At 32.6% G+C, this 26,420-nt stretch overlaps 1 protein-coding gene across 1 annotated transcript in view; it reads left to right on the top strand.

Moving 5' to 3' along the window:
• LOC126884376 (constitutive coactivator of PPAR-gamma-like protein 1 homolog) overlaps positions 1-26,420 on the top strand; it is a 336,683-nt gene that overhangs the window by 140,633 nt on the left and 169,630 nt on the right. The window contains exons 5-8 of the mRNA XM_050650301.1: positions 3,121-3,310; positions 3,364-3,482; positions 3,676-3,772; positions 3,850-4,011. Coding sequence (XP_050506258.1) covers positions 3,121-3,310; positions 3,364-3,482; positions 3,676-3,772; positions 3,850-4,011 — 568 coding nt within the window. The remainder of the gene's footprint in view (positions 1-3,120; positions 3,311-3,363; positions 3,483-3,675; positions 3,773-3,849; positions 4,012-26,420) is intronic.

The raw sequence follows: 26,420 nt of genomic DNA, 5'->3' as shown, positions 1-26,420 counted from the left end.
ATCTATCCTTAGAAAAACTCGAAATCGTCAGATTAAGAAAAGGTAAGTTAAGTACATGCAAAACAGTGTATATTTAAAAAATCTGACGATTTGAGCGGGGCGTAAGGAAACGGGTGAGTCCCAAAGTTTCACAAGAAAAAAGCGAATATTTCGCGAAATGAATGACAGATCGAAAAACTAACAAATACGTACTCAATATTTTTCAAAAATCTATCGAATGATACCAAACACGACTTCCCACGGAGAGGGGTGGGGGGTAAATTTAATATTTTAAATACGAATCCCGCGATATTTCGCGAAATGAACATCAGATCGAAAAACTGAAAAATGCACTTATTTAATATTTTTGAAAAATCTATCGAATGGCACCAAACACGACCCCCCACGGAGGTGGGGTGTTGAATTACTTTAAAATCTTAAATGGGAGCCCCCATTTTTTATTGCATATTTGGATTCCTTACTTAAAATAAGTAACTTTTATTCGAGACATTTTTTCGAATTATGGACAGATGGCGCTATAATCTAAAATAACGATTGTTGGAAATGGAAAATTAAATTAAAAATGGAAAGTCCCCACTAAAATGGAAAACTTTACTTACCTTTTTTGGTTTTAGGACCTACTTTTCACAACCCAATAGGTCCCCAAAGCGCTCGAGTGACTGCACATTTAGCATACTTTGCTTCCCTACCATAATTATTACCTGTAGAGCAGCAGCATTATTTCGTCTTTTATTCATTTATTTTATAAAGGAAACAGGTCCCACCTAGGGCTTACAATACCGAGCCAAAATCTCAATACCGGTATTTGGTATTTAAAAGTTCAAATACCGGGATTCCGGTATTAAAACCGGAATTATGAATAAAAAATATAAGTATTTATACTATCCTCAGTTGTTATATCGACTTGTTATTAAATAATATATGAAACCTACTACATTTTGTTTTGAAATGAGTAGATGTTGTTTATAATATTACATAGAGAGTAGGAATATAGATACAAAAAATGTGCAAATAGAAAAACTATATATTTGATTTTAGGATAAATTTAGCATATAATAGGATAGTACTTTTACTTATAAAATTTGCTATTTGTAAATTAATTTAACTAATAGTCATTTATGATATAAGTGTTAAAAGTACACGTTTAAGGCACGCACGTGAAAGTTTCGATAGCGATAGCGAGTTCTGCAATTCACATGAGTGCCTTAAAAATGTACTTTTTAACACGCATATCATTAATACTAAGATTAACTTACTGTGACTTATATTTGATATAGATTACTATGTATTTAGAGCGCTATATATTTTCAATTATTATAAATAATTCAAAAAATAAGTGACCCTAATTTATACACCACAATACAAAAAAAAATGAAAAATAGATCTGAAAATGTAAAAACAATTTTGACTAATAAATCTTACGGCTTATTTATAAAATAAAGTAGTCTAATTTTAAATATTTAAGTATTTTTATATAACTCATTTTATTTACATATTTGTATAGACGAGATTTAATAATTTCGTTGTAAAACTGATATAACCCTTCGGCTTAAATTAACGACATTCGCACTTTTAGAAAGCGCTATACTTGAGTTGTATGTGTAATAAACGTGTTTAATAAATATTTTTTCTACGAGCGTTAAAAAATGTCTACTTTCGCGCACGCATTTTAGTTTAGAAAGTTTCACTTTTCCGCACGCGGTTTTTACTTTTCCGCACGCGTGTTAATTTAGGTATGTTAATATGGCCTTAAAGTAATTATAATACATGCAATAAACTAATATTTAAATATTATTTACTAATTCATTTCAAATATATCTTATTGTGTTCCTGTTTTAATGAAATTAACGCGACAATTCGATGAAATAAAATTATTTTGACTTAATATTCGAAAGTCAAATCGGTAGACAATAACAGTCGTTTTGAATCATCGTCATGGAAACCAAGATCGTCGTCATGCTAACTAATTATATTGAAAGTTTGGTTTTGACAACCTTGTCAAAGAATTAAATTGTGTATGTATTTTTATATTAATTAAATTAATTGATTAAGATTTGGTAATTTTTTAAAGACTCTTAGAAAAAATATTGTTCCTAACTCTTGCAGAAAGTCTCTTTTCCGCACTCGACTGCTTGCCGAACTCCCGCTTCGCGTCGTTCGGCAAACTTCAGTCGCGTGCGGAAAAGAATGACTTTCTGCACTTGTTAGGAAAATAACTATTTTACAATGATATTGTTTGCTAATCTTCAAAAATAATTTCTTGTAATAGCAAAAAATATTTTAGAAGAAAGTTTATTGTGCATCAATTCACTTTTTATAAATTAATAATACCGAAATACCGGTATTTTTATTGTAAATACCGGTATCGAATACCGGACAAAAATCGTCCGGGATTCCGGTATTCGGGATCCCGGAATCCCGGTATTGTAAGCCCTAGTCCCACCCCTTAAAACCGTCCTTTTGGCCTTAATAGTTTTCAAAGCCAAATTTTGCTGTATCACAGGACACTCTACTAGCTTATTTCTACATTTCATATGTAGAACAAAATTTGATAGGTCTTCAAGTTCCTAAACTAATTAGTTTTTTGAGTTTTCCCAAAACTAAGTATTGCGGACTTGTAGAACATATATTTAGAACGTTTTCGATCTGATTACAGATCATCATCAGTGCTAAACAGGATGCTCACATGCTAAGCGACCAAAATTGAAAATATTTGGGTAAAAACCCTTTAAAATTAATACAGTCATGGAAACATTGAGTAGAATTGTTTAAGTAACATGGAAAATTTATTAGTGGATTAAATTTTTATTGTGTTCCAATACAATTTTGATAGTTTAAAGTTAAACTGACGAATTTTCTTTGTTGTAGATATTTAAAGCGATATTAACTTGTCAGTTTATTCAAACAGTAAATATGTATTTGATAAATAAATAAAATAAGTCTTATTTGACATTGGTAAATGTAGATGAGTCAGATTTATTGGTCGAGTAACATTATTCATAGAATAAACTGCTATTCGTCATTAGTGAAACCGGTCAGTAACCAGCAATATTTCTGTTTACAGCCATAACTTTTGTTAGTTATAATGTTTCAGTAATTAAAAATGAGAATTGTTTGCAGGGGGCCGAAGATAATATTAGAAAACTTGCAGAATATGTTAGCATGTTACCTTCACCCTCCAACATGGATTCATTAGTTATTGCTGTATTTGAATCTTTGGAAGATAAATGTGCCTCTAAGTTTAGACAATCTGTACAATATTATTTGAATGGGACTGCTAGTGGCTTTTTAAAATATTGTACTCCTCCAAGTAGGTAATATGTTTGTTGTTTTGTCATCGATGTATATTTGTTACTTTTTTAGTAAAATCCAAACCAAAAAAAAATTCTTCAGCTCAACACAATCATTCCATAGCGAACACTAAATCTGAAGATCAAGATTTGGATACATCAGGCTTTGCATCTGAGACTACAGAACAAGAAGTAAGTATTCAATGGTGCATTGTCTGCCGTACCACTTTCAAACGTCATTAAAATCACAACTGACCTCATGTTTTTTTTGCGAATCATGTTTTACCAATTCATGGGAAAACGGTTTTCTATTTTTATCTTAATATTTATATCTAAACAACAACTTTTATTTTTTTTTTAACTTTACTAATTTTCGCAATTTCAGCAAGAAACGCTCCAAAACTATAGACAAGCCACTGCACATTCTATAATTGGAGAATTCGAAGGATTAGATTCAGGACTTTTAAAAAATTCACAAAGCCGTAAGCTCATTTATACTTAAATGATGAAATATACACCCATAAAGTGAGCATTATAAAATAATGGTGCATTCTTTTAGATGATTCTTCAATATCTGATTCCTCAAAATATAATGGGTTTTCCAATGGTTCAACATCTTCAGGTAGAAATACAGCTGGGAACTCTAGTAATCGAATAACTCAACCGGCTGGACCTAATATTAGTACAATTACAGCAAAAGCTTCGAAATCTTCTAGCACAAGTGAGTATTATCAGATAATGTCCCAAATGATATCAATTAATTTTACAGCTAAAATGTGTCTCGAAAAGAATCTTAATAATTTTGCTTGTTTGGAACAAAATAAGAATTTAGAAAAACTATTGTTTGTCTCTCTATTTTTGGGTAGGTATTTGAGGCAATCTGAAAATTTTCCTTCCTTCTATAACAGCCTAATACAAATATGTCTGTCTGACTGGAGGGTAGCGGTAATTTACCCCAAAAATTAACCCTCTAAGTTAAAAAACGTGTTAAAACTTTTATTGCAAAAAATATCTTGTAAGGCAACTTGTAAAAGTAAATTTAAATATGTATTCAAATATAAAGAAAATTAACAAACAAGATGATTTGCGAGAAATTTTAACTCTGTAAGAAGCTTGTACCTACGCCCCAGCACTATTTTCAGGGGGTGTATGTGAACTCAGAGGGTTGCATCTGAAACTATACATACTATTAACCAATATAAAATACATATACAACTATGTATAGCTAAGTACTTTATTCTGCATTTCCGAACACGGGGTGCAATTGCTATTATGATAGGGTATTTTTTTATATTAGAAATAAATATTCCAAAAAAGACCGAGTTTTTTGGTGAGATTTTCTTCCTGCCAGGTGATTGGAAAAGCAATTGGACTTCCAAGCAATATCAGAAAGACTGTGCTATTTAAGATTTCGCGGGAAGTATAGAAAAATTAGCATAATAAATGCACATGCTCCTACAGAAGAGAAAGACATGGAAACAAAAAATGAGTTCTATGAACAACTTGGTGAGCTAATTGGGAAAATACCAAAATATGATATAAAAATAATTGTGGGAGATATGAATGCGAAAGTAGGAAGAGAAGAAATTTATATGAATATAACGGGAGGAAAAAGCCTACATAAAGAAAGTAATGACAATGGCAAAAAAAGAACTTTCAATGGAACATAACCTTAAGATAATAAGTACACAATTTGATCATAAAGATATACACAAAATAACCTGGATCTCTCCTGATGGGAAAACGAGAAACCAAATAGACCATTGTCTTATTGAAAGAAAACACAACAAATCTGTGACTGATTGTAGAAGTTACAGAGGAGCAGACGCGGATAGCGATCATATATTGACAATAGTCAAAAGCAAGAAATTCGCAAGCTACCAAGAAAAGGAACACAACGGAAAAAATACCAATTAGAGCGACTCCAAGATAAAGAGATAGCAAAAAGAACAGAGGAAGAGATAAACAAGAGATTGGAAAGAATCACTACTGGGAACACAGAAGAGGAATGGGAACTAATACAAGCAGCTGTGATAGAAGCGGCAGACCTTAGCATTGGGAAAGCAGAAAAAGAAAAGAGAGAACAGTGGTTTGATGAGGACTGCAAAAGAATTCTAGAGCAGAGAAACAACGCAAAAATGGAAAATATTAGAAACAACACAGAAAAAAGTAACGAGTATTATAAAGAAAAGAGAAGAGAAGCTAAGCGATTATGTAGGCAAAATAAGAGAAAATCACTGGAAAAGCAACTAGAAATAATAGAAGAAAACTATGTCCAAAAAGAAGTTAAAAATTTTTATCAAGGAGTAAAAAAAACACGAGGGACTCAAAATAAATGCGCAATGTTTTGCAGAAATAAAGATGGTATGTTGTTGGGAGACAAGACAGAAAAATTGAATAGATGGGCAGAATACTTCGGAGAATTATTAAACGATAAAGCCCAAACAGAAACAGAAATGCAACAGCGAGGGCAAGAAATCGAACAACAACAAATACAAGAAGCAGAACCACAACGAACACATGCACCGACAGAAAGGGAGATAATAACGGTAATAAAGGACCTAAAAAATAATAAAAGTGCCGGAGAAAGCGGAGTTCCAGCAGAGATATTAAAGGTAGGGGGAAATATACTGCAGCATAAAATAGCTGGACTTATAAAGAAAATATGGGACAACGAAAAAATGCCGGAGCAATGGAACACAGCACTCATCTGCCCAATTCACAAGAAAGGTGATAAGACCATATGTGAAAATTACAGAGGAATCGCACTGTTAGAAGTGGTGTATAAGGTATTAGCAAAAAATTATAAGAACTAGATTGAAAGCTTATGAATCAGAGATAATAGGAGAATACCAGGCTGGTTTCAGACAGGGAAGAGGAACAACCGATCAAATTTTTTTGCTATTACAAAACCGATCAAGTTATTACAAAACAATAGTTATGAACAAAATCTAGGCTTACATATGCTCTTTATCGATTTTAAACAGGCTTACGACTCTATCTCACGAAACGGGCTATACGAAGCAATGAGAGCACTAGGAATATCAGAGAAACTGATACGATTAGTTAAAATGACGTTAACCAACGCAGTCAATAAAGTCATGATAGAAGGCAGTTTTTCAAATCAGTTTAACGTCAACAGAGGATTAAAACAAGGGGACCCCCTGTCAACAGACTTATTCAATCTAGTACTAGAAAATATAATTAGAGGAGCCAATATCCAGACAAGCGGCACGATTCTTAACAGAAGACAACAGTGTATAGGTTTTGCAGACGACTTGGTGTTTCTGACGCGTTCAAGAATAGAACTTCAAAAAATGTTCAAGCAATTTGAAGAAGAAGCAATAAAATATGGCCTGACTATAAACCAAGGAAAAACCAAGTATATGGAAATGAGAGGAGAAAATGCTGAAGAAAATAAGTGGATTACTCTAAGGACAAATGACAAAGATTATAAATTTGAGAAAGTAACTGAATTTGAGTACCTTGGAGTCACAGTTACAAATAGAGGAGACGAAGAGAGAGAGATAGGTAAACGGTTGTTAAAAGGTAGCAAAGCAGTAGGTTCATTAAGCGCACTGTTGAAGGCAAAAAACGTGTCCAGGGCAGCCAAGATCCGAGCGTATGAAACAATAGTGAGACCAACGGTGCTGTATGCATGTGAAACTTGGACAATGAACCAGAAAGTAGAAAAGAAGCTAGAGATTTGGGAGAGAAAAATATTGAGAAAAATTTTTGGGGGTATAAAGGAGACTAACGGGGAATGGCGCAGAAGAACAATCCTGGAGATAATGGAGATGTATAAGAAACCTAAAATAACTCAGAAAATCAAGGCACAGAGAGTTAGATGGTTGGGCCATGTTTTACGAATGCCACAAGAAAGAAACGTCCTAAGAGTTTTATCAGCAGGATAACAAGGGAAGAAAAGAAGAGGGAGACCACGAAGGAAGTGGTTTGATGCCGTCCGGACTGACCTAGAAGAAACGGGTACAAGAGACTGGAGAGCACAAGTACAGGACCGCAAAAAGTGGAAGAAATTAGTCAAGACTATCGAAGCCAAGGGCCTCTAAGGCCTGTAGGGCTGTTATATATATATTTGAGGCAATCTGAAAATTTTCCTTCCTTCTATAACAGCCTAATACAAATATGTCTGTCTGGCTGGAGGGTAGCGGTAATTTACCCCAAAAATTAACCCTCTAAGTTAAAAAACGTGTTAAAACTTTTATTGCAAAAAATATCTTGTAAGTAGGGCTTACAATACCGAGCCAAAATCTCAAAACCGGTATTTGGTATTTCAAATTTCAAATACCGGTATCCCGGTATTAAAACCGGTATTATGAATAAAAAATATACACGTTATATTTATACTATCCTCAGTTGTTATATCGACTTGTTATTAAATAATATATATTATGAAACCTATTAAATTTTGTTTTGAAATGATTAGATGTTGTTTATAACATTACATAGAGAGTAGAAATAGATACAAAAAATGTGCAAATGAAAAACTATATTTTTGATTCATAGGATAAATTTTGCATATAATAGGATAGTACTTTTACTTATGAAATTTGCTATTTGTAAATTAATTGAGCTTTAAAATAAATTAATACAAACATTAACTCACTGTGACAAATATTTTATATGGATTACTCTGTATTTAGACCGCTATATATTTTCAATTATTAATAATTCAGAAAATAAGTGAGCCTAATTTATACACCACAGTGCACAAAAAAAAATGAAAAATAGATCTGAAAATGTAAAAACAATTCTGATTAAGCTATCCCCTCTGTGGCTCAGTGGTAAGAGCGCCTACCTTTAGATCGAAAGGTCCGAATGGTCGTGAGTTCGAATCTCACCAGGGTCAGAAATTTTTTGTTTATTATAAATATAAATTAATAAATGAAAATAGTTTCTGTCCTTGTGGGATCGGTACTCACCGGAAGGACTGCAGACGTTCGGATACAATTAGCGTCTCTTTGCAAAGACAATGATGTCGACTTTGCAAAGTAACAAGATACTTACTCAACACACACATCTGACTGCAAAAATGCACTGTACCTATCATGTCAATGGCCATTAGTTGTCGAGGCATTAGCTAAATCTTATTTTATGTATTTGTATAGACGAGATTTAATAATTTGGTTGATATATAAGCTGATATAACCCTTCGCCTTAAATTAACGACATTCACGCTTTTAGAAAGCGCTATACTTGACTTGTATGTATAATAAACGTGTTTAATAATTTTTTTTACAATGATATTGGTTGTTTATCTTCAAAAATAATTTCTTGTAATGGCAAAAAATATCTAAGAAAGTTTATTTTGCATCAATTCACTTTTTATAAATTAAGCTAATACCGAAATACCGGTATTTTTATTATAAATACCGGTATCGAATACCGGACAAAAATCGTCCGGAATCCCGGAATTCCGGTATTGTAAGCCCTAGGCCTGGGTCCCGCGTACCAAAAAAGTTTATTAACAGCAAGGTAAAAATTTGTTAATAGCTTAACGGTGTCTAGTCGGACAAACTTTGATGTATGGGAACACTGGAACAGGGGAAGTTTTAATTGTGGAACAGGTTAAAAATTTGGAACGTCAGACTACGAAAACGTCCCATGTATTTTGTCGGACATAACTTCCAATTGATTTTTTACCATTTCAATAAACTCTCATGCAAAAATCAGACTGGTGTTTATCACCAACTGGGCATTTTAATGAGTGGAACACGAAGAACATGTTAAATGACAGGAATCATGTTGGTTAGTAATAGCAGTCTGATTTTTGCATGAGAGTTTAATGAAAGGGTAACAAAACAATTGGATGTTCTGTCCGACAAAATACATGGGACGTTTTCGTAATCTGACGTTCCAAATTTTTAAAGTGTTCCACAATTAAAACTTCCCCTGTTGCAGTATTCCCCGTACATCAAAGTTTGCCCGACTAGACACCGTTAAGCTATTAACAAATTTTCAGGTTGCTATTAATTTTTGTTTGGTACGCGGATCCAGGCCTATTTGACATAAAGTAGTGTGCAAAAGAAACGGGCACATTACTAGTATTATATTACCATTGATTAATAACCTACACCTGGGTAGTTTTTAATCAATGATATTACAAACAAAATCGTTTATCAAAAGCGTGTCTAAAATCAGCAAATTCTCAACTTAGACTGAACTATAACCCATCTATAGCCATACATAAGCATAAAGGAACAATATTATAACAGAGCAACCATCGAGTAATTAATACAATTTTTTTAAACCATCGAGTAATAAAAAAGACTTTTTTATTACTCAATGAGAGCAACTTAACAAGCACTTATCTAAATTCTCGGAAAGTATCCTATTGTCGTATCATACTCTCTTAACAAATCATAAATGTTCACAATTTGAAAAAATCGTATATGGCTCACGTAAATAAAAATATCTTAAAGTCCGAAAGCCGCCAGGCACTTCCCGGAACTACGTTATGACTACTTAGGCTACGGCTCCACGGGCGAGAAATTGACGCTAGCAGTAGCAGTAAAATGAAGAGTGATAAATGAAACCAACAGCGATAATACTGGGCGGCTCCACGATGCTGTAAACTATCGCTCAAGATCGGTAAAAGACGCGTCGTCAAGGTCATGTCGCAGATGGATAAGTCCAGACCTATTTTTACAGTAATTTACAGGGGCGGAGGTAAATTGAGTCCCATAAATATATCTAAATTAAGAAGGGTCAAAATATTTAGATGGTCGAATTGAATCCCGGGCATCGTAATCCATCTAATTACCTTTTAATAGCTTTTAATTTGTAAGTATTTTATTGGTTATGCATTTATGATAATCAAATATAAAATGTGATACATACAGTGCGCTCGAATAAGTGTTACCCCCTTATTAACTTATTTATTTTTAGCACATAAGCAAAACACTTGGACAGGTCGATTTTTAAAATAATCATATTACATTATAGTATCAATGTTTCGAACTTTACGCGATGCCTCTTCAGGTGACAGGCATAACTTTGATTTTTTTAATGGGAAAGTACATCATATGACACCTCATTTAAAAGCTTTTGAAATACTGATTACAAAAATGGATAATACTTTAATCCTATTTGAGATCGTAGGCGCAAAATTTTGATCAAATTATTTTTAAACGCATTCATTATTTTCAAATCCTGAGAAAACCAATAAGTATTTTTGAAAAATTGAAACACAGAATGAAAGATTACATTAATACGGAGGGCTGAAAGTCCTTAGAATAAACAAGAAGTTTCATTTGAATGATATATTTGAAATTAAAAATCAGACTATATTTTCTCTTTTTTTTTACCCCTGTGACTTATTAAAATAAACATTATAGAAGTTCTCAGGGGCTTTTGACCCCTGATAATACTGTAATATTTAATTCTGCGTTTAAATTTTTCAAAAATATTTATTAGTCTTCTCAGGATTGGAAAAACAATGAATGCATTTAAAAAGAATTCGATCAAAATTTTGCACCTACGCTTTCAAAAAGGATTAAAGTATTATACATTTTTGTAATCAGTATTTCAAAAACTTTTAAATGAGGTGTCACATGATGTACTTTCCCATTTAAAAAAATCAAATTTATGCCTGTCACCTGAAGAGGGATCGCGTAAAGTTCGAAACATTGATGATATAATATACTTTGATTATTTTAAAATTCGACCTGTCCGAGAGTTTTGCCTACATGCTAAAAATAAATAAGTTAATAAGGAAGGGTAACACTATAGAGCTCGATCTATCTGTATACGATACAGTTCTTTCATAATTTCAAACAATTCTTCTTTTTTATCAGTTATCAATATAATCGAGATGAATGTAGTATACCTTTTTTAACCCCCCTTACCAAAAAACCCCCGCTTACCAAATTTCGTGTTATTATCCCATGCCTGTTAGGAAATATTCAAGAATAAAATAAAACAAAAATAATGAATAACCATTTTCAATTTCGTTGCAAAACGAAAATACAGCCGAACCATATTCTAGTCCAATCAGAGAGCGCTGCAAGCACCTCTACCGGTTTCGAAACTTATTAGTCTCTCATCAGGAGGCACATATGCTGCTCTCTCTGATCCAACCAAAACAAACCCCAGCGTGCAGTCCCGGATTGCAACGAACGAAATGGCATAGATGCCCTAGCGGCAACTGCTAGCAAAAAGACTAAGTTTTCACTCTAATGGCATATAAAACAACATAATGCTATTCTACACCCCACCAGAATGAAAACAATGGGAACCTTCTCTGGTTACACCTCCGAGGCTTCTACAATTTGCAAGCCGCATGGCTTGGAGGTGTAACCAGAGAAGGTTCCCATTGTTTTCATTCTGTTGGGGTGTAGAATAGCATTGTTTTTTTTAATAAATTTAGCAATCTTTGCTATTCTTCTTTTTATGAGGCATATCCTGTGCAAAGTAAATACTTTTAGGAAAGCTGTCTCCGAGCTCTAAAGTCTCTTTGTGATTTTACTGCCTGCAATAGCTAAATTATCAGCTTAGGCGTCTAGAATTTCTTAAAATATTAATCCTTCCGCTTTTTTGTGGGTGGCCTAAGAGAACGCGTTGGGAAGTACATTTCGTCTTACTTCTATCTATAACGACAGAGACGGACTTTTGCGATATTTAGATTGTGATTCTTCGAGCCTGTTTCAGTATAACTACATCTACTACCATTTTTCCCGCATGTTCTAGTCTGGCTGTATATTTCTTGTCAAATAGTCTGATTAAGTTGATGTATTTTATCGGTAGTCCATATAGTTTTAGAATCTTCCACATTTGTTCTCTGTTTATACTATCGAATGCCTTTTCAAAGTCAAAGTCAAAGTAAACATTATGTTTATATTTTTTTGCCATTCACTAGCTTGTTCCAAGATAATTATAGAGTACAGGAGATACAGCGGTACAGGTACAAGATACAGAGGTGCTGATAGAGTACAAATGTGGTCGATAGTGGAGCGTTTTGCGCGAAAGCCTTCTTGGTTGCTTCTTAGTCTTAGTTTCTTGTCTATTTCTGGCTTCAGTCTATTCAATATGATATTTGACATTATTTTGAATGTGGCACTTAGCAGTGTTATTGCTCGCCAATTCTCGCATTTATTTAAATCGCCCTTTTTTGGTATCTTAATGGTTACACCCTCGTTCCATTTCTGTGGGAGCTCCTGGTCGGCCCATATCTTGAGTTTGTGTAACATTTCTACTAATTTGTTTGCGCCCGCCTTTATTAAATTTATCGGTAGGTTGTCGCTTTCAGCGGCTTTGCCATTTTTTTAGTTGATTCAGTGTGTTTTGTATTTCTTCTTTCGTAATTTCAATTGTTCTAATGTTTATTTCCTGTATTACGTTATCTTCGTCTATATCTGGTGTTTGGAGTATATTTCCTCGCAGTGTTGTTTTCATCTTTGTATTATTTTATGTTCTGATTTAATTATATTTCCTTGTTTATCTTTGATTTGTTTATTACTGTTTAGTGTTTTCCCTGTCAAATTTCGGATGATATTGTACTGTATCTTCAGGTCGTTTTCTTGCGCAGCTTTTTCTGACATTTTTACCATATCATATACATAGTATCTTTTGTCTTTCCTGGCTTGCTTTTTAACCGCTATATTTTTTCTTTGTATTTCCTTTCTACTGCTTTTTCCTTCTTCGGTTGCTTCTTTTTGTAACATTTTTTTTTTAGTTTCTTTCTGTCTTCTCTTAGTTGCAATAGTCCAGAAAAATAAGGTTTTTGTCGGGACACTTGACCAGCCAGGTTGCAAATGGGTTTTTTGGAGTTATACCTATTACATTATAAATACAACAATGCCCGTCACAGTTCGGACGAGAATTTTAGTAATTAACAAATAAGGGTCAAATATGACAGTTTTTCGTTTAAATCGCTACAGGTAAAAATAAGGTAATTAAATATCTTATTTAGATTATTCACCTTTTAGTAGATAAGCAAAGGTTTAAAATTTTTTAAATTTTGATCCGATTATTTGTTACTTATTGCAAAATAAAACTAAATTTCGAAAATAAAAAAATTGTTATAACTTATAAAAAAATTGTTATAAAAATGAAATTAAGACTTTGATATTGCATGAAATGTTGAGTCAAACAGTCCATAATGCACAATAAATTTCAAGACGATTTGTCAATTAGTTTAAATTTTATTCGATTTGTTTATCACAAAGAGCTTTTTTTGCAATGTTATTGTTCAGAAAATTATAATAATACAGCAATTCTGTGGAAACCACAGGAAAGAAGAATACTTATATTTTTAACTTATTTAAAAAATCAATAAGAAGTCATTTTTAGCATTCTGAAAACATTTTACGAAAGTAGAATCATTTTTGGCTTCTAAACAATTTTAATAACCATATTAACATATTGACTAAATCTGCGTTGGGATTTGAAAAGCTGATATTTTTACACGAATTTTCAAAAAAAAAAACTTTTCGCCTAGGTTAATTACGAGCAAAGTTAGCCACTTTTATTACTTATTTAATTCACAGTTACTTCTATGTACATAAAATTCTCCTGTAACAGTGTTAGTTATCATATTCCTCCGAAACGGCTTGACCGATTTTTATGAAATTTTACACGTATATTCTGTAGGACTGAAAATAGGTGGTAATCTATTATTTACACCCATACGTTATAAGGGGGGTTGCCCCCTGCCACTTTTTTATTGTTTTGGAGTTAATTGTCTACCTTCATTTTATATTATGTACCATTAAAAATATATACAACCCTTAATTTTCACCTTTCTACCACCAACCCCTATTTTTTAATAGTTATCGATTTATTTACATCTATAAAATTCTCCTGTCGTAATGTTAGTTGCCATAATCCTCCGATACCGCTTGAACGATTTTTATGAAATTATATATGTATACATATACTTGTATATGTATACATAACATTTTGTATTGTTAGGTGGGTATATGTGTACATAACATACTCTACAAAACTACAGGTATATATAAATTAAAAAAATAATGATAAAAGTCCATCAACAAACTCCGGAGATATTAAGCGCAACATATCTTTGAAAAGTTAATTTCATTTTTTGAGTGCACGGATTTTAATAATTCCGCTCCACAGACCACGAGTCGATTTCGTTAGGACGTCATTTTTAAAGATATATTAACAACTCTGTTCAAGTTTACTCAAACTTTTACACATAAACTATATACATACCTTGAACTTTAAAATAGCGCTAGTTAGGTTTCTTAATTGTTATAAAGAAACTAGCTGTGAATTAAATAAAAAAAAGTGCCTAACTTTGACCGTAATTAATCAAGGTAAAAGTTTTTTTTAACATTTATGTAAAAGTACACATCGAAAACAATGTGATAACTACAGGGGTAATTTGTGTTACTAAAAGATAAATTTTTCATATCTACAGTATTTTTTGATAAAATGCATATTTTTCGAGGTATTCTCAAAAAACCCTCTAAAAAAGTCGATTTTTTCGTCGAAAAACTGTTACTTTCAAGCGCGAATAAGTCGAAAAATATTAGTTTTACGAAGAAAATGTAAAAAACATTTCTTTCTTAGAATTACTTTTTACATCGATTTACATGGTTAAAATGCAATAAAAATTTCCCGTCCCCGAGATGGGGTGGCAACCACCCCAAGCTTTTAGCGTACAGCGGCATGATATAGAAAATGATCCTTGGCCTATTCCCTACGCCCTACCTTCTGTGAAAATTTCAAGTAAATCCATGCTGGACGAAAAAATTGCGAGTCAAAATGCTTCATTTCCTCGACTATAGAAGGAGGAGAAACAATCAGTAAATGTAACGAATATAAATACCTGGGTATGAATATGAAAATCACGAATGATGGAACACTAGACGGAGCCGTTAAAGAACGAAACACTCAGGGCAGGAAAGCAATTAGGCTCCTAAACTCAGTACTCTGGGACAAGCAGGTAAACAACCAAAACAAGAAAAAGATCTATAACGCCGTAGTGAAAAGCATTATAACATACAGCTGCGAAGTATGGCATATGAAGGAAAAATCAAAACGAATGTTAGAGGTCACCGAAATGGATTTCTGGAGAAGGGCTGCAGGAAGATCAAGAAGAGAACATGTCACCAATGAACGGATACGAGAAATAATGGAGGTCGCACATACAATAAATGACGAAACCAATGAAATACAACTACGATGGTTTGGTCACGTTTAAAGAATGCATGAAGACAGAATCCCAAAACAAGGGCAAAAATGGAAACTGCAAGATAGACGAAGATGAGGTAGACCGAGGAAAAGTTGGCAGGCAGGAATAAACAAAGCCATGGATGAAAGAGGTCTGCAAGTAGATCAATGTACGGACAGAGAGGAATGGCGAACGGGTATCGGAAGACGAAGAACGTTATAAACCGATAATATAATAATAATGTAAAAGTACCAGCTTTTTAAATCCTAAAGTCTAGGGATGGCGCTTGTTGAACAAAAAACCGGTTTTTGGTTATACCGGTTTTTTTAACTGGCGGTTATAACCGGTCAAAAAATCGGTTGTTCCAAAAACAGGTTTTCGGTTTTTTTTAATCAAAAGCAAATACTCAATAAGTTATAATGTTACATTTATATTGCACTTTAGTTTGCTCAATTTTCCTCCCGAAAAATTCCCCAACCAATTCAACCTATAAAAATTTTCCCAGGCGCTTTCAAGTTACCCTAAAAATGGGCCAGAGTACCCCAATCTCTGATTCGTCGCTCGTTGTAGACGGCGTCGGCGTATATTGCGTTGTCAATAATTGGGATATTCCCAAAAGTGATGATCCTATCGATCTATCAAAATGTCCCTTGGATCTATCAAGTTTTAAAAAATGTCCAAATGACTTATAGGTATTTTACAAAATAAATTCGATAAACCAATTCAGTATTTACTTCTCTATTGCCATCAAAAAATTTCAGTAGGTAATATTTTTTAATACGTTTGTATAATACCTACCATTTATTTCGTAAGAATTATTTATTGTTTAAAAATTACATAATGGAGATTCCTAATCGTATTTCGGTATTCACATTATACAAGAGTCTTAAGTCTCAAGTACTCAAGTATAAACAATTTTTTAGCTGATGATGGTTGGAATATCGATTTCAAGCAGATCACATACTTTTATGTAAATATTATCATCACATGCACCATTTCACCAGTCTTTGAAACATTTATTAATCTAAATAACTATTCTCAAAATTGTTTCATAAAAGCTGATGTGACACTTTCGTCCAGTTCTCTATTAGTAAATAAAAGTTGAATTATGGTTGTTTGGGTTAATTACTTCGCATTTATTATTTATAATATTATATGATTAAGATCGAAAATATATAGAAATTTCTTCATTTTTCTCTAAATTAATTTTTTTCCACAGGCAACTTATTCGGTTTTTCAATGGTTATTACTTTAAAAAGAAAAAAACCGGTGATAACCGGGACAAAAAAACAACCGGTAAAACCGGTTGTTTCGAATTAAAAAAACTGGGTTTAGGTTATAACCGGTAGGTTTTTTCCATCCCTTAGTCGATTAATTTAGTTTGCAGTCAATACTAACAAAGTTATTCAAATTGTTTATAAGCCAAAAATGACTCTACTTTACTAAAATATTTTCGGAATGATAAAAATGAGTTTTTATTATTTTTTTAAAAACTTTGAAAACATAAGTGTTCTTCTTTCATGTAGTTTCCACAAAATTGCTGTATCATTATTATTTTATGAAGAAAAGCATGCTTTATCATTGCAAAGAAAAGGATTTTTTATTAAACAAATTGAATAAAATGTAAACTAATTGACGAATCACCTTGAAATTTTTTGTTATATCTGGACTGAACATGGACTGTTTGACCCAATTTTTCATGTAATATCAGTCTTAAGTTTATTTTTGCAAAAGTTTATTTTTGCAACTTCCGAAGCAACAAATAATCGTACCAAAATTCAAAAACTGCCATTTTAAACCTTTGTTCATCTACTAAAAATGAATACTCTATCTGATATAAGATATTTAATTACTTATTTTTACCTGTAGCGACTTAAACGAAAATACTGTAATTTTCAGGGCCGTGCCGTTCTATGATGCGGTGAGGCAGCCGCATCAGGCGGCATCACAAGGGGGCGGCATAATCAGTAAAATCTAATATCTTCTTCTTCTTCAAGTGCCGTCTCCTAATCGGAGGTTGGATATCATCATCACTATCTTTAATCTATCCACCTCTGCTCTAAAGAGTTCTATAGAACTGCATCTAAACCAGTCCCTTAAATTCTTTAACCGTGACATTCTCCTTCTTCCAATGGACACGCGCCAACTCGTAACTCTTAATGACAAACTTTTTCAAATCAAAATGTACACCGGCCAATTCGTAACTTTTTTACTACCTGACCCTCCCAGCTTGCAACTTATACAGGTGAATTCGAAACCATTGTTTAATTCTAATTCTATTTACACATAAACATTACATCTACTGGTAATGCAGCAGAGTTATGCTCCACGTAACGTAGAGCCACACCCAGAGCTTTAGTGGCATCTACGTGTGACACTCAATATGACAGGGAAACTTCTTCCTCGCTTTCTTCATCTTCATTAGTCATTAGGGTTGCCTTGAGGTTGAACCAAGTCTACAATGTATTCATCCGTAAATTCTTCGCTCCCTTTGTCGTCAGCTTCAATCCATTCTGTAATTACACTTTCTTCTTAGTTTTCTGATCCATCTTGTATAGGGGAACGGGGAAAAATGGAGCTTATTCAAATTAGAAATCAAGCCATGGAGTTAACGACTAAGCACAAATGATGACACTGGCTCTGCATCAGTGACATCAATCTGAGATGGGTGGAAGAGGGAGAGAGACAGGCACAGCGACTCAAAATCAACGACAAAGTAAACTTTCAATTATTAGTTAGGCTAACTTTCGGATAATCCGACCTTTTCGGAATCCGAACAGGCTGTCCCCCCAATTAGTTAGGATTTGCGGGGTTTTACTGTATATAGGTACCTACTATAATATCTGCGTTCCAATCGGCTGGTAGTCTGTTTTGTTCATATTTTTTGTTGTATTAGCTGGTTTATTTCCTTATGTAATTCTCTTCCTCTGTATTTTTTTCCACTGTTATTTCATTTTCTTCTGCTGCTTTTCCGTTTTCTATGTTTTTAATATTTGTTTTTGTACGTTTTCTTCTGTGAAAATTTCTACTTCGTTGTTATCTTATTCTTCTTCATCTGTTTCCTTCATACCGAATAGCATTTTTTCGTAATATTCTTCTCATATTCTGCTGATCTGTTTGTCTTCAAACAGGGTTTCTCTTTTTTTTTGTTTTTTAGTACTCTTGTTTTAATGCTGGACGTATTTTTTTATCTGACTTTTTTGTAAAATTGTTATATTTGATGGTTTTCTGTCTTTTTTAATGTCCTCCAGCGAAACCCGTCATTTTTCTTCTTTTTATTTGTTGAGTTTGCTGTGTTTCTCGCTATTTTTTATTCTTCCCTGTTTTGTTTTGACGGATTGGTTGTTTATCCACGTCATTCTAGCGTAGTTTTTTAGTTTTCTGCGTTTCGCAGTCTTGATCGTACGTAAATTACACATTTGAAATTGAAAAGGATTTATAGGTTCCAAATTAGCTAAAAGACGGTGTTTCAATCCCTGTTTGTGTATTATCGCTCCAAACCCTTCTTGGCAGTAGCGCACCCAGGGGGGGGGGGGGTTTGGGAGTTAAACCCCCTTTCCCCCAGGGCATATGAAAAATATATAAATAATAGCAGGAAAATGTAACTTGTCTTTCACAAAATATAGAAAAAAATTTCGACGCCCAAGCCAACCCCCTTCCCCCCAGAGAAAAATTATAGGTGCGCTACTGCTGCTTGGATGTGTCCCGTTTTTTTCAAATTTATTTTATTTACCCTACAGTAGAAACGCTTCTTAATTCACGAGAGTATTCTACACACTTGTTCTTAATCCAGGATACAGTTTTTTGTGTCAAATTAGAATTTCATAATGGTAGATAAGTTTATTTTAATTTTCTAATCTATTTCAACAGTAGGGCCCCCGCATACTGCAGACTTTTTACCTGCCGATAGTTTAGTCGGGTTTAAAATATGTAAGAATGTAGTTCGTTTGGTATGGCATGAGTGCTTTAATTTTTTTTAAGTATGTATTCTATTTGTTTTTAATTTTGTAGACTAGCAGACTTAACTACTTTATGTAATGTGAAATTTAAGACTTACTACTATATTTTAAATATTTTTCAAAATATTATTTTCTATATCCTTACATAAAAAAATACATTGAGTGTATGAAATAAGTAAGCAATGTTTTAAACATTGCTTACACCTTACACAGACACCTTTGCACCTATTAGTTGAACAAATTATATTATTAAAAATTTTGTACTTACTTTACTTAAGCCGTCCTCTTGTACCCTACGCTGTCGAGGTAAAAGTTTTGTAATAAAAAATTAAGAATTCAATTTTAACACTTCTATAATATGTTACAATTGAGCAATTAGACCAGCAGATTCGGCAACTGGTTATGATAAATTCATCAATTTTAATGAACATACTTTTTAATTTTTTATTTTTGCAGTGAAAAAAATACATTGTTAATTATACAAAAAAATATCATTAATATATCACAACAATATTTTTTTCAACATACTACAATAATCAATTATAAAAATATCCGAAGTCTAAATTCCAACATTTGAGGTGACAACAGCGCAGTGGAAGCCATGAGGACATAAACTCAAATATACGGAGACCACTACAACCGCAAACTGAATAAATATATATTTGGATGCCATCAAAACCGTTAAAGTGATTTTAGATATACAGCAAGCGAACATGGCGCGCCTGACGGCAATTGCTCCAAGTAATGTGTATATTATTATACAGATAACGTGACTGAGGACGTCCGGCCAATATTTTGTGTAAGCATTGTAGGAAGTGGTACCTTTCATTTGCGATACATTTTAGGGAAAGTCCTCGTGGCAACCGTATATCGGAGTTCACGAAGACCTGGAAGCCACGAGAGACTACGGTTTAACATGGGGGGACGTCATAAGATGCTAAAAATAAATATATATATATATATATATATATATATATATATATATATATATATATATATATATATATATATATATATATATATATACATCTTTCCAACAATGTTGCGTCTTTTCGTACTTGCACCTTCTTGCGTCTCCTTGATAGCGATGAGTTACGTTCGATTCGATAGTGAATATTTGTTATAAACTGTTTATTAATAAGGGCTGCTAATTTTGGTTTTAATAAAATATTTTTTTTAAATTCAAAACTCCTTTCGGTATCCCACTTTATTAGCTCCAATTTAGTGTATATTGTATATTATTGCGTCATTACAGTGTTGCCATACTTACTTACTACAAAAAGTTCGAACACCTGTTTTCATTCATCAGCTAAATTTAGATTCCTACAAGGGAAACCAATTATAGATGTTTTAAATGGACTTTTTAACTTTGGTTACTCAATGCATTTAAAATAGATCCTCATGAATGATAATAATAATTTTATTTTATTTTAAATTGGGATTTATTTAATAGGAGTATTAATAAAACGATAATAAAAATTTTCTAGTTTTTATTCCTTGATAAAAACAACAATCATTTAAAATACAAAATTTTATTCTTTTAAATATAAACAATCATTCTTAGAGTAATGTAGAACCCAAAATTTAATAAAAAAACATGCGTTAATTTTTATTATTGCAATATGAATTTTGTATGAATACTTTAATCTTTAACCAGTTATTTTGTTCAATAGCTCAGGAAATTTATTCTTTAGTTCTTCACACTTCCCTTTTTTTGGAGGCCTTCTAGATTTGATATGATTCTTGAAAAAGTTTAGAGTGACAGACTTTTGTCTTTCTGTCCATGGAACTAGTTTTCGCGCAGTCTTATTTTTGAATGTTTTATTTTTTTTTTTCGTTGTAAAAATGGTATTCTCACTTTTAGGGCAGTCAATGAGGGTATTTGGCTCCGAATTCCATCCTACTACATCGATTTACTTGATATTTTTACAGTAAGTAGGGAATAGCTCAAGAAACAAAGTCTACCCTATGCCGATGTGAGCTTTTATCTTGGGGGTGGTTCTCACCCCTTCTCGAGGGTGAAAAATGTTTTGGTTAAAATAGCCACGGAAGAGGCTAGAGAACATAATTTTAAGCAAAACTGTTCTATAATTATTTTTTTAAAACTCAATACTTTTTGAGTTATTCGTACGAATTCGTATTTTTTCGTACGAATTTTTGCGAATAAATTAAAAACTATGCATCTAATAAAAAAACTATATAACATATTTCTGTAGGTTATAAAAAACAAAGAGATTCGTCCCTTCATAAATCTTTTAGTTAAAATACAAAGAGGGATATGGTAGGTAAGAAGAGTTCGTTTTTTTGCTGCATGCTCAAATCGGTGTATTCAACTTGAAATAACAGAGAAACTGTCGATTTTAGGTGTATAATGATACTAATAACTTTTGTAGTGCTTGAAAAGACCTTTAAAATGAGCAATACTAATTGTCGATTACATGCAAACTAAGCGAGATATTCTGCAACAGATTGATGACTAATGTATTTTAAGAAGAAATGAGAAGTATATTTAACCCCTCATCCATCAGAATTTAAATACCTACATCGTTTTTCTTCTACAATACTTTTTATTATAGTGTTATTTCTATGTTTAAAAAGTTGGACTAGATTAAAATGAATGGTTTTTGAAAAAAATAAGATCAAATTATAGAGCGCATTTTTAAATTTTCTTAGAAATCTTCCTTTTCCTCCATGTAACTCGAAAAATATAAGAGATACGAAAGAAAGATATTACACAAAAATGTAGGGCTTTTTCAGATAAAAATTTCCTTTTTATTTTTCATTACTCTATCTCTTATCATTTTCAAGTTACATGGAGAAAAAGGAAAATTTTTAAGAAAATTTAAAAATGCGCTCTAAAATTTGATCTTTGTTTTTTCAAAAACCATTCATTTTAAACCCGTCCAACTTTTTGAACATAGAAATAACACTATAATAAAAGGTATTTTGGAGGGAAAATTATGCATTTACATTTTGGTGGATGTGGGTTAAAATTACTTCTCATTTTTTCTAAAAAATACATTAGTTATCAATTTTGTTTGCATCATATCTCGCTCAGTTTTAATGTAATGGACCTTTAATATAGCTCATTGTAAAGGTCTTTTCAAGCATCTCAAAAGATATTAGTAGCATTATACACCTAAAATCGACCGTTTCTCTGTTATTTCAAGTTGAATACACCAATTTGAGAATGTACCAAAAAACAAAATATTTTCACCTACCATATCTCTTTTTTGTATAACTGGAAGATTTAATAAGGCAAGTCTCTCTTTGTTTTTTTTATAACCTACAAAAATGTTTAATATAGTTTTCTTAGTTAGATGCATAGTTTTTAAGGTATTCGCAAAAAACCGTTCGAAAAGGTATTATGTTTCAATTAAAATGGCCAATTTTCAACCACGAATATCTCAAAAAGTATTGAGTTTTCAAAAAAAAATTATGGAACAGTTTTTGCTTAGAATTAGGTTCTCTAGCGAATTCCGTGGTAATTTTAACCAAAAAATTTTCCACCCTTAAGAAGGGGTGGGAACCACCCCCAAGATAAAAGCACACATCGGCATAGGGTAGACTTTGAATTAGGAGATAAGTAGAAGCTAGGCCCAAAATTTCATTAAAATCCATGCAGTAGGATAGAATTTGGAGGTAATATCCTATTCTTGCTCCCATTGACTGGCGTATTTGACTAGTTGATGGTTCACTATCATCATGTAGCAAACACTTTAACTCATCGTCACCATCAACATCGCTTTCAGAAAAGTTATCTTCCAAAAGATTTTTGTCCATATCAATTTCTACTTCATCTAAAGATTTTCTTTTGAATTTGTTGGCTGTTCCCTTCTCCATTACCATCAACAGTTTCCCTATTTTAGTAGTTTGGTAAATATCATCTGGCAGTCTGTAGGAACTTCTGTAGTTCTGTCTGTATCCCATGAAAGTAGCTAATTGTTCAATATCTCCATCAGATAAATTTAATAATTGTGATAAAGTTGCCAGATGCTTACGCAAACGAGCCGATGTTATATAAGTAGGATCTTTCGCAACGGATAATTTTGCGTGCTCTCCTAATATTTTGTAACTGATTAAATGTGAAGAAGATTTAACAGGAGCAAATAGGTAAGGATTATCCCTTGGTACAAATTCATTTCTAACCGCAAGCAAAGTATCGATATGATTTTGTACCTCGGGGTTGAACAAAACTGGAACACCCCTGCCCCTCTTACCTCTAATGGCTACTGTCTTCATTGAACTTAATAGTTTTTTTTTCAGAAGGTGAAACTGCTTTTTGAAACTCTTCATATTTTTGATTTCCGATAGAGTTAACATAAGTGTAAAAGGACATTCTCTGTAATTCTCCAGAACGTTTTCTGTTTAGCAAAATTATTCTACAATACACAGATTCAATGAGATTGTTAAACGCTTTAATATCTTCTAATTTTAGTACATTTTTGGAGTTAGTCTTTTGCGGTGCATTTTCAACTGTAGTGTCACAAATAATTCTGCAGAATTTTCGTTGCATCGTCAGCAAGTTTAACTAAATGGGATCTTAGCAATTTTAGACCATTCGCTAGTGGAACTATTGTAACCTTATTCCATTTGTTAAGATTTAAATTATTAGCTGCTTGGGTTGAGGCCTCAATACTCCAGTTTGCCTCAAATAGATGAATTAAAGTTTTAAGCTATGCCTCAATTGTAGCAGTTGAAACATATAAGTATGCAGTTTGTTTCTTATAGGCAAAAGTGATTGCAAAATCGCAACATTGTTTGAGTGATCTCACTATATTCATGGCAACATTTGGAGACAAGTCTTTTTCAGGATCATAACAAGCTATTCGTTTTGTGGTTTCAACAAAGGCATCAAATACTTTGGTCGCAATGCTGAAAACATAATGGATATAGATGGGTGTATTTTTCTCCTTTCTTTAAATATTTTTGACAATTCCCTCATTTTGCGTGATGTAACTGCTATAAAATGCTTTTCTCTGTGCGTCTTCAAACAACGGGTTCCAAATGGACGAATTAGAAAGTCGTTCTTGGCTTCCATTGAAATCCTGTCCGCTCTCATCCTGAGAAACATTTCTTCTTTTAGTCGATGATCAATTTTAATGTTGGGACACATTTTTGATTGGCTAGCAAATTGTGCCCTCTCTTGATTGCTTCTATTTCCACATTTTTTTCTATATCGGTATAATAGTTTGGAAGAGAAAAATCCTAAACAATTGTCACAATGAATGAGAACCCGATCTGGTACATAAGTCTGTCTAACAGCCTTGAAACAGTTTCCACCGTCAGTTAAAAAATTTCCTAGAGTTTATCAAATAGACTTCTTCTTTCACATGATTTGATTGGTTTGGAGATAATTTCAGCCACATCGACTTCCATTGAATGGTTCCTTATAATATGGCGACCAAAATTAAGAACTTCCGTTTCACAGTAGTAACAATAATCTGGTTTTCTTTTGTAAGGGTGTTCGAGATTACCTGTATTTCTACATTTTTGTTTATTGTAATTGTGTATATGTTCTTGTACCCCAGTTATCGTTGACTCGAGGGCTGAAACATCTTTCACTTCATGGATTAACTGGTGGTCGGTACAAGTTTCTGTGAGAATCCTGAGATTTTTTTGACTTAAGTTTGTAGCACTGCTGTTATCTGAATCGGTCTCCTATAATAGAAAATATAGAATTAAAGTATATACGAGCTTTATTCGCGCAATCCGCCAAATAATTTTGTTCAGTATAAGTTATCTACTAAATAAATATCTTTGTACTTTAAAAGGTAAATAGTGCATAAATATATTCTACATCGCTAAGAAAAAGAGCTTGATTGAAAAGATTGACATGCAATTTGGTGTGCTTTTGACCTGGGGGTGAGTTTCACCCCTTCTCGAGGGTGAAAAAATATACGTTCAAAATAAGTCCGGAAATGAAACTGACTAATTATAAACAACTTCGGTTCTATAGAAAGGGGGAAAAATGATGTATGTATGAGGTCTCTAGACCCAGCAGAAACCGAGTTCTAGCTAATGAAAAATAGGATATTCGTCAAATTCCAAAACAAATATTTCAACTTGAAATATCCAAAAATTAAAAAGGTTTCTGAGGAAAACTCATTACAACTTTTGTAAAGTGTTAAAAAAATCTTTATTTCTGTTTATAAATGAGTTTCTAGCATCAACCGTAAGCAAGTTACGCTCAAAATAAAGTTCGTAACTTTTTTTATAAAAAAAAAATGTGAAAATCACCCCATAATTAGCATCTAAAATAAAATTAATCGTTACCGCTTCACAAGTTCCTTTACTCGTGCACGTATTGTTTATATGGTCTGTTAGTTCATCGGTTCAATGTGCTTATTTTTAAAAGAGCTGTAGTAGAGAGGGCTTGAACGAATCACTAATCACGAGTGTATGCAAATAATTTTAAACAGCCATATCTGAATCCATTTTTGTCTTACTGAAAATCAAAAAAAAAGTATTCAAAAAAGCAAAGCTTACAAATTTTTGTTCTTTGAGGTTTTTGGTGCCTATCAATAATAATTTGTAACTTATTTTGAAAAAAAACATGTATTTTGTCAAAATTAAAAATTAAGAAAATTTTACTTTATTTCCAATTTTTTTCAAAGATAAACACTTTGAACCGATCATCAAAAGAAGATCATCAATTATCATCATTATCATCATTACAGATCATCATTACAGATCATCAAAATAATACATAAGTAAAGCAACTTGTGAAGCGGTAACGATTAATTTTCTTTGAGATCCTAATTACGGGGTGGTTATCCCATTGTTTTTTTTTTTTTTCAAAAAAGACGGACTAACTTTATTTTGAGCGTAACTTGCTTACTTTTGATGTTAGAAACTTAAAAAAAAAACGAAAATAAAGCTACTTTTAAACTTTTCCTCAAAAGTTTCTCCATTTTTTTTATTATTTCACGTTGAAATATTGATTTGGAATTTGACGAATATGAAACTATTTTTCATTGGCTACAAAACTGCTTATGCTGGGTCTAGAGG

The sequence above is a fragment of the Diabrotica virgifera genome, chromosome 5 (assembly GCF_917563875.1).
Source record: "Diabrotica virgifera virgifera chromosome 5, PGI_DIABVI_V3a".
Lineage (NCBI taxonomy): Eukaryota > Metazoa > Arthropoda > Insecta > Coleoptera > Chrysomelidae > Diabrotica > Diabrotica virgifera.
The sequence above is the reverse complement of the archived record's forward strand: the minus strand, read 5'-3'. Positions and strand labels throughout refer to the sequence as shown.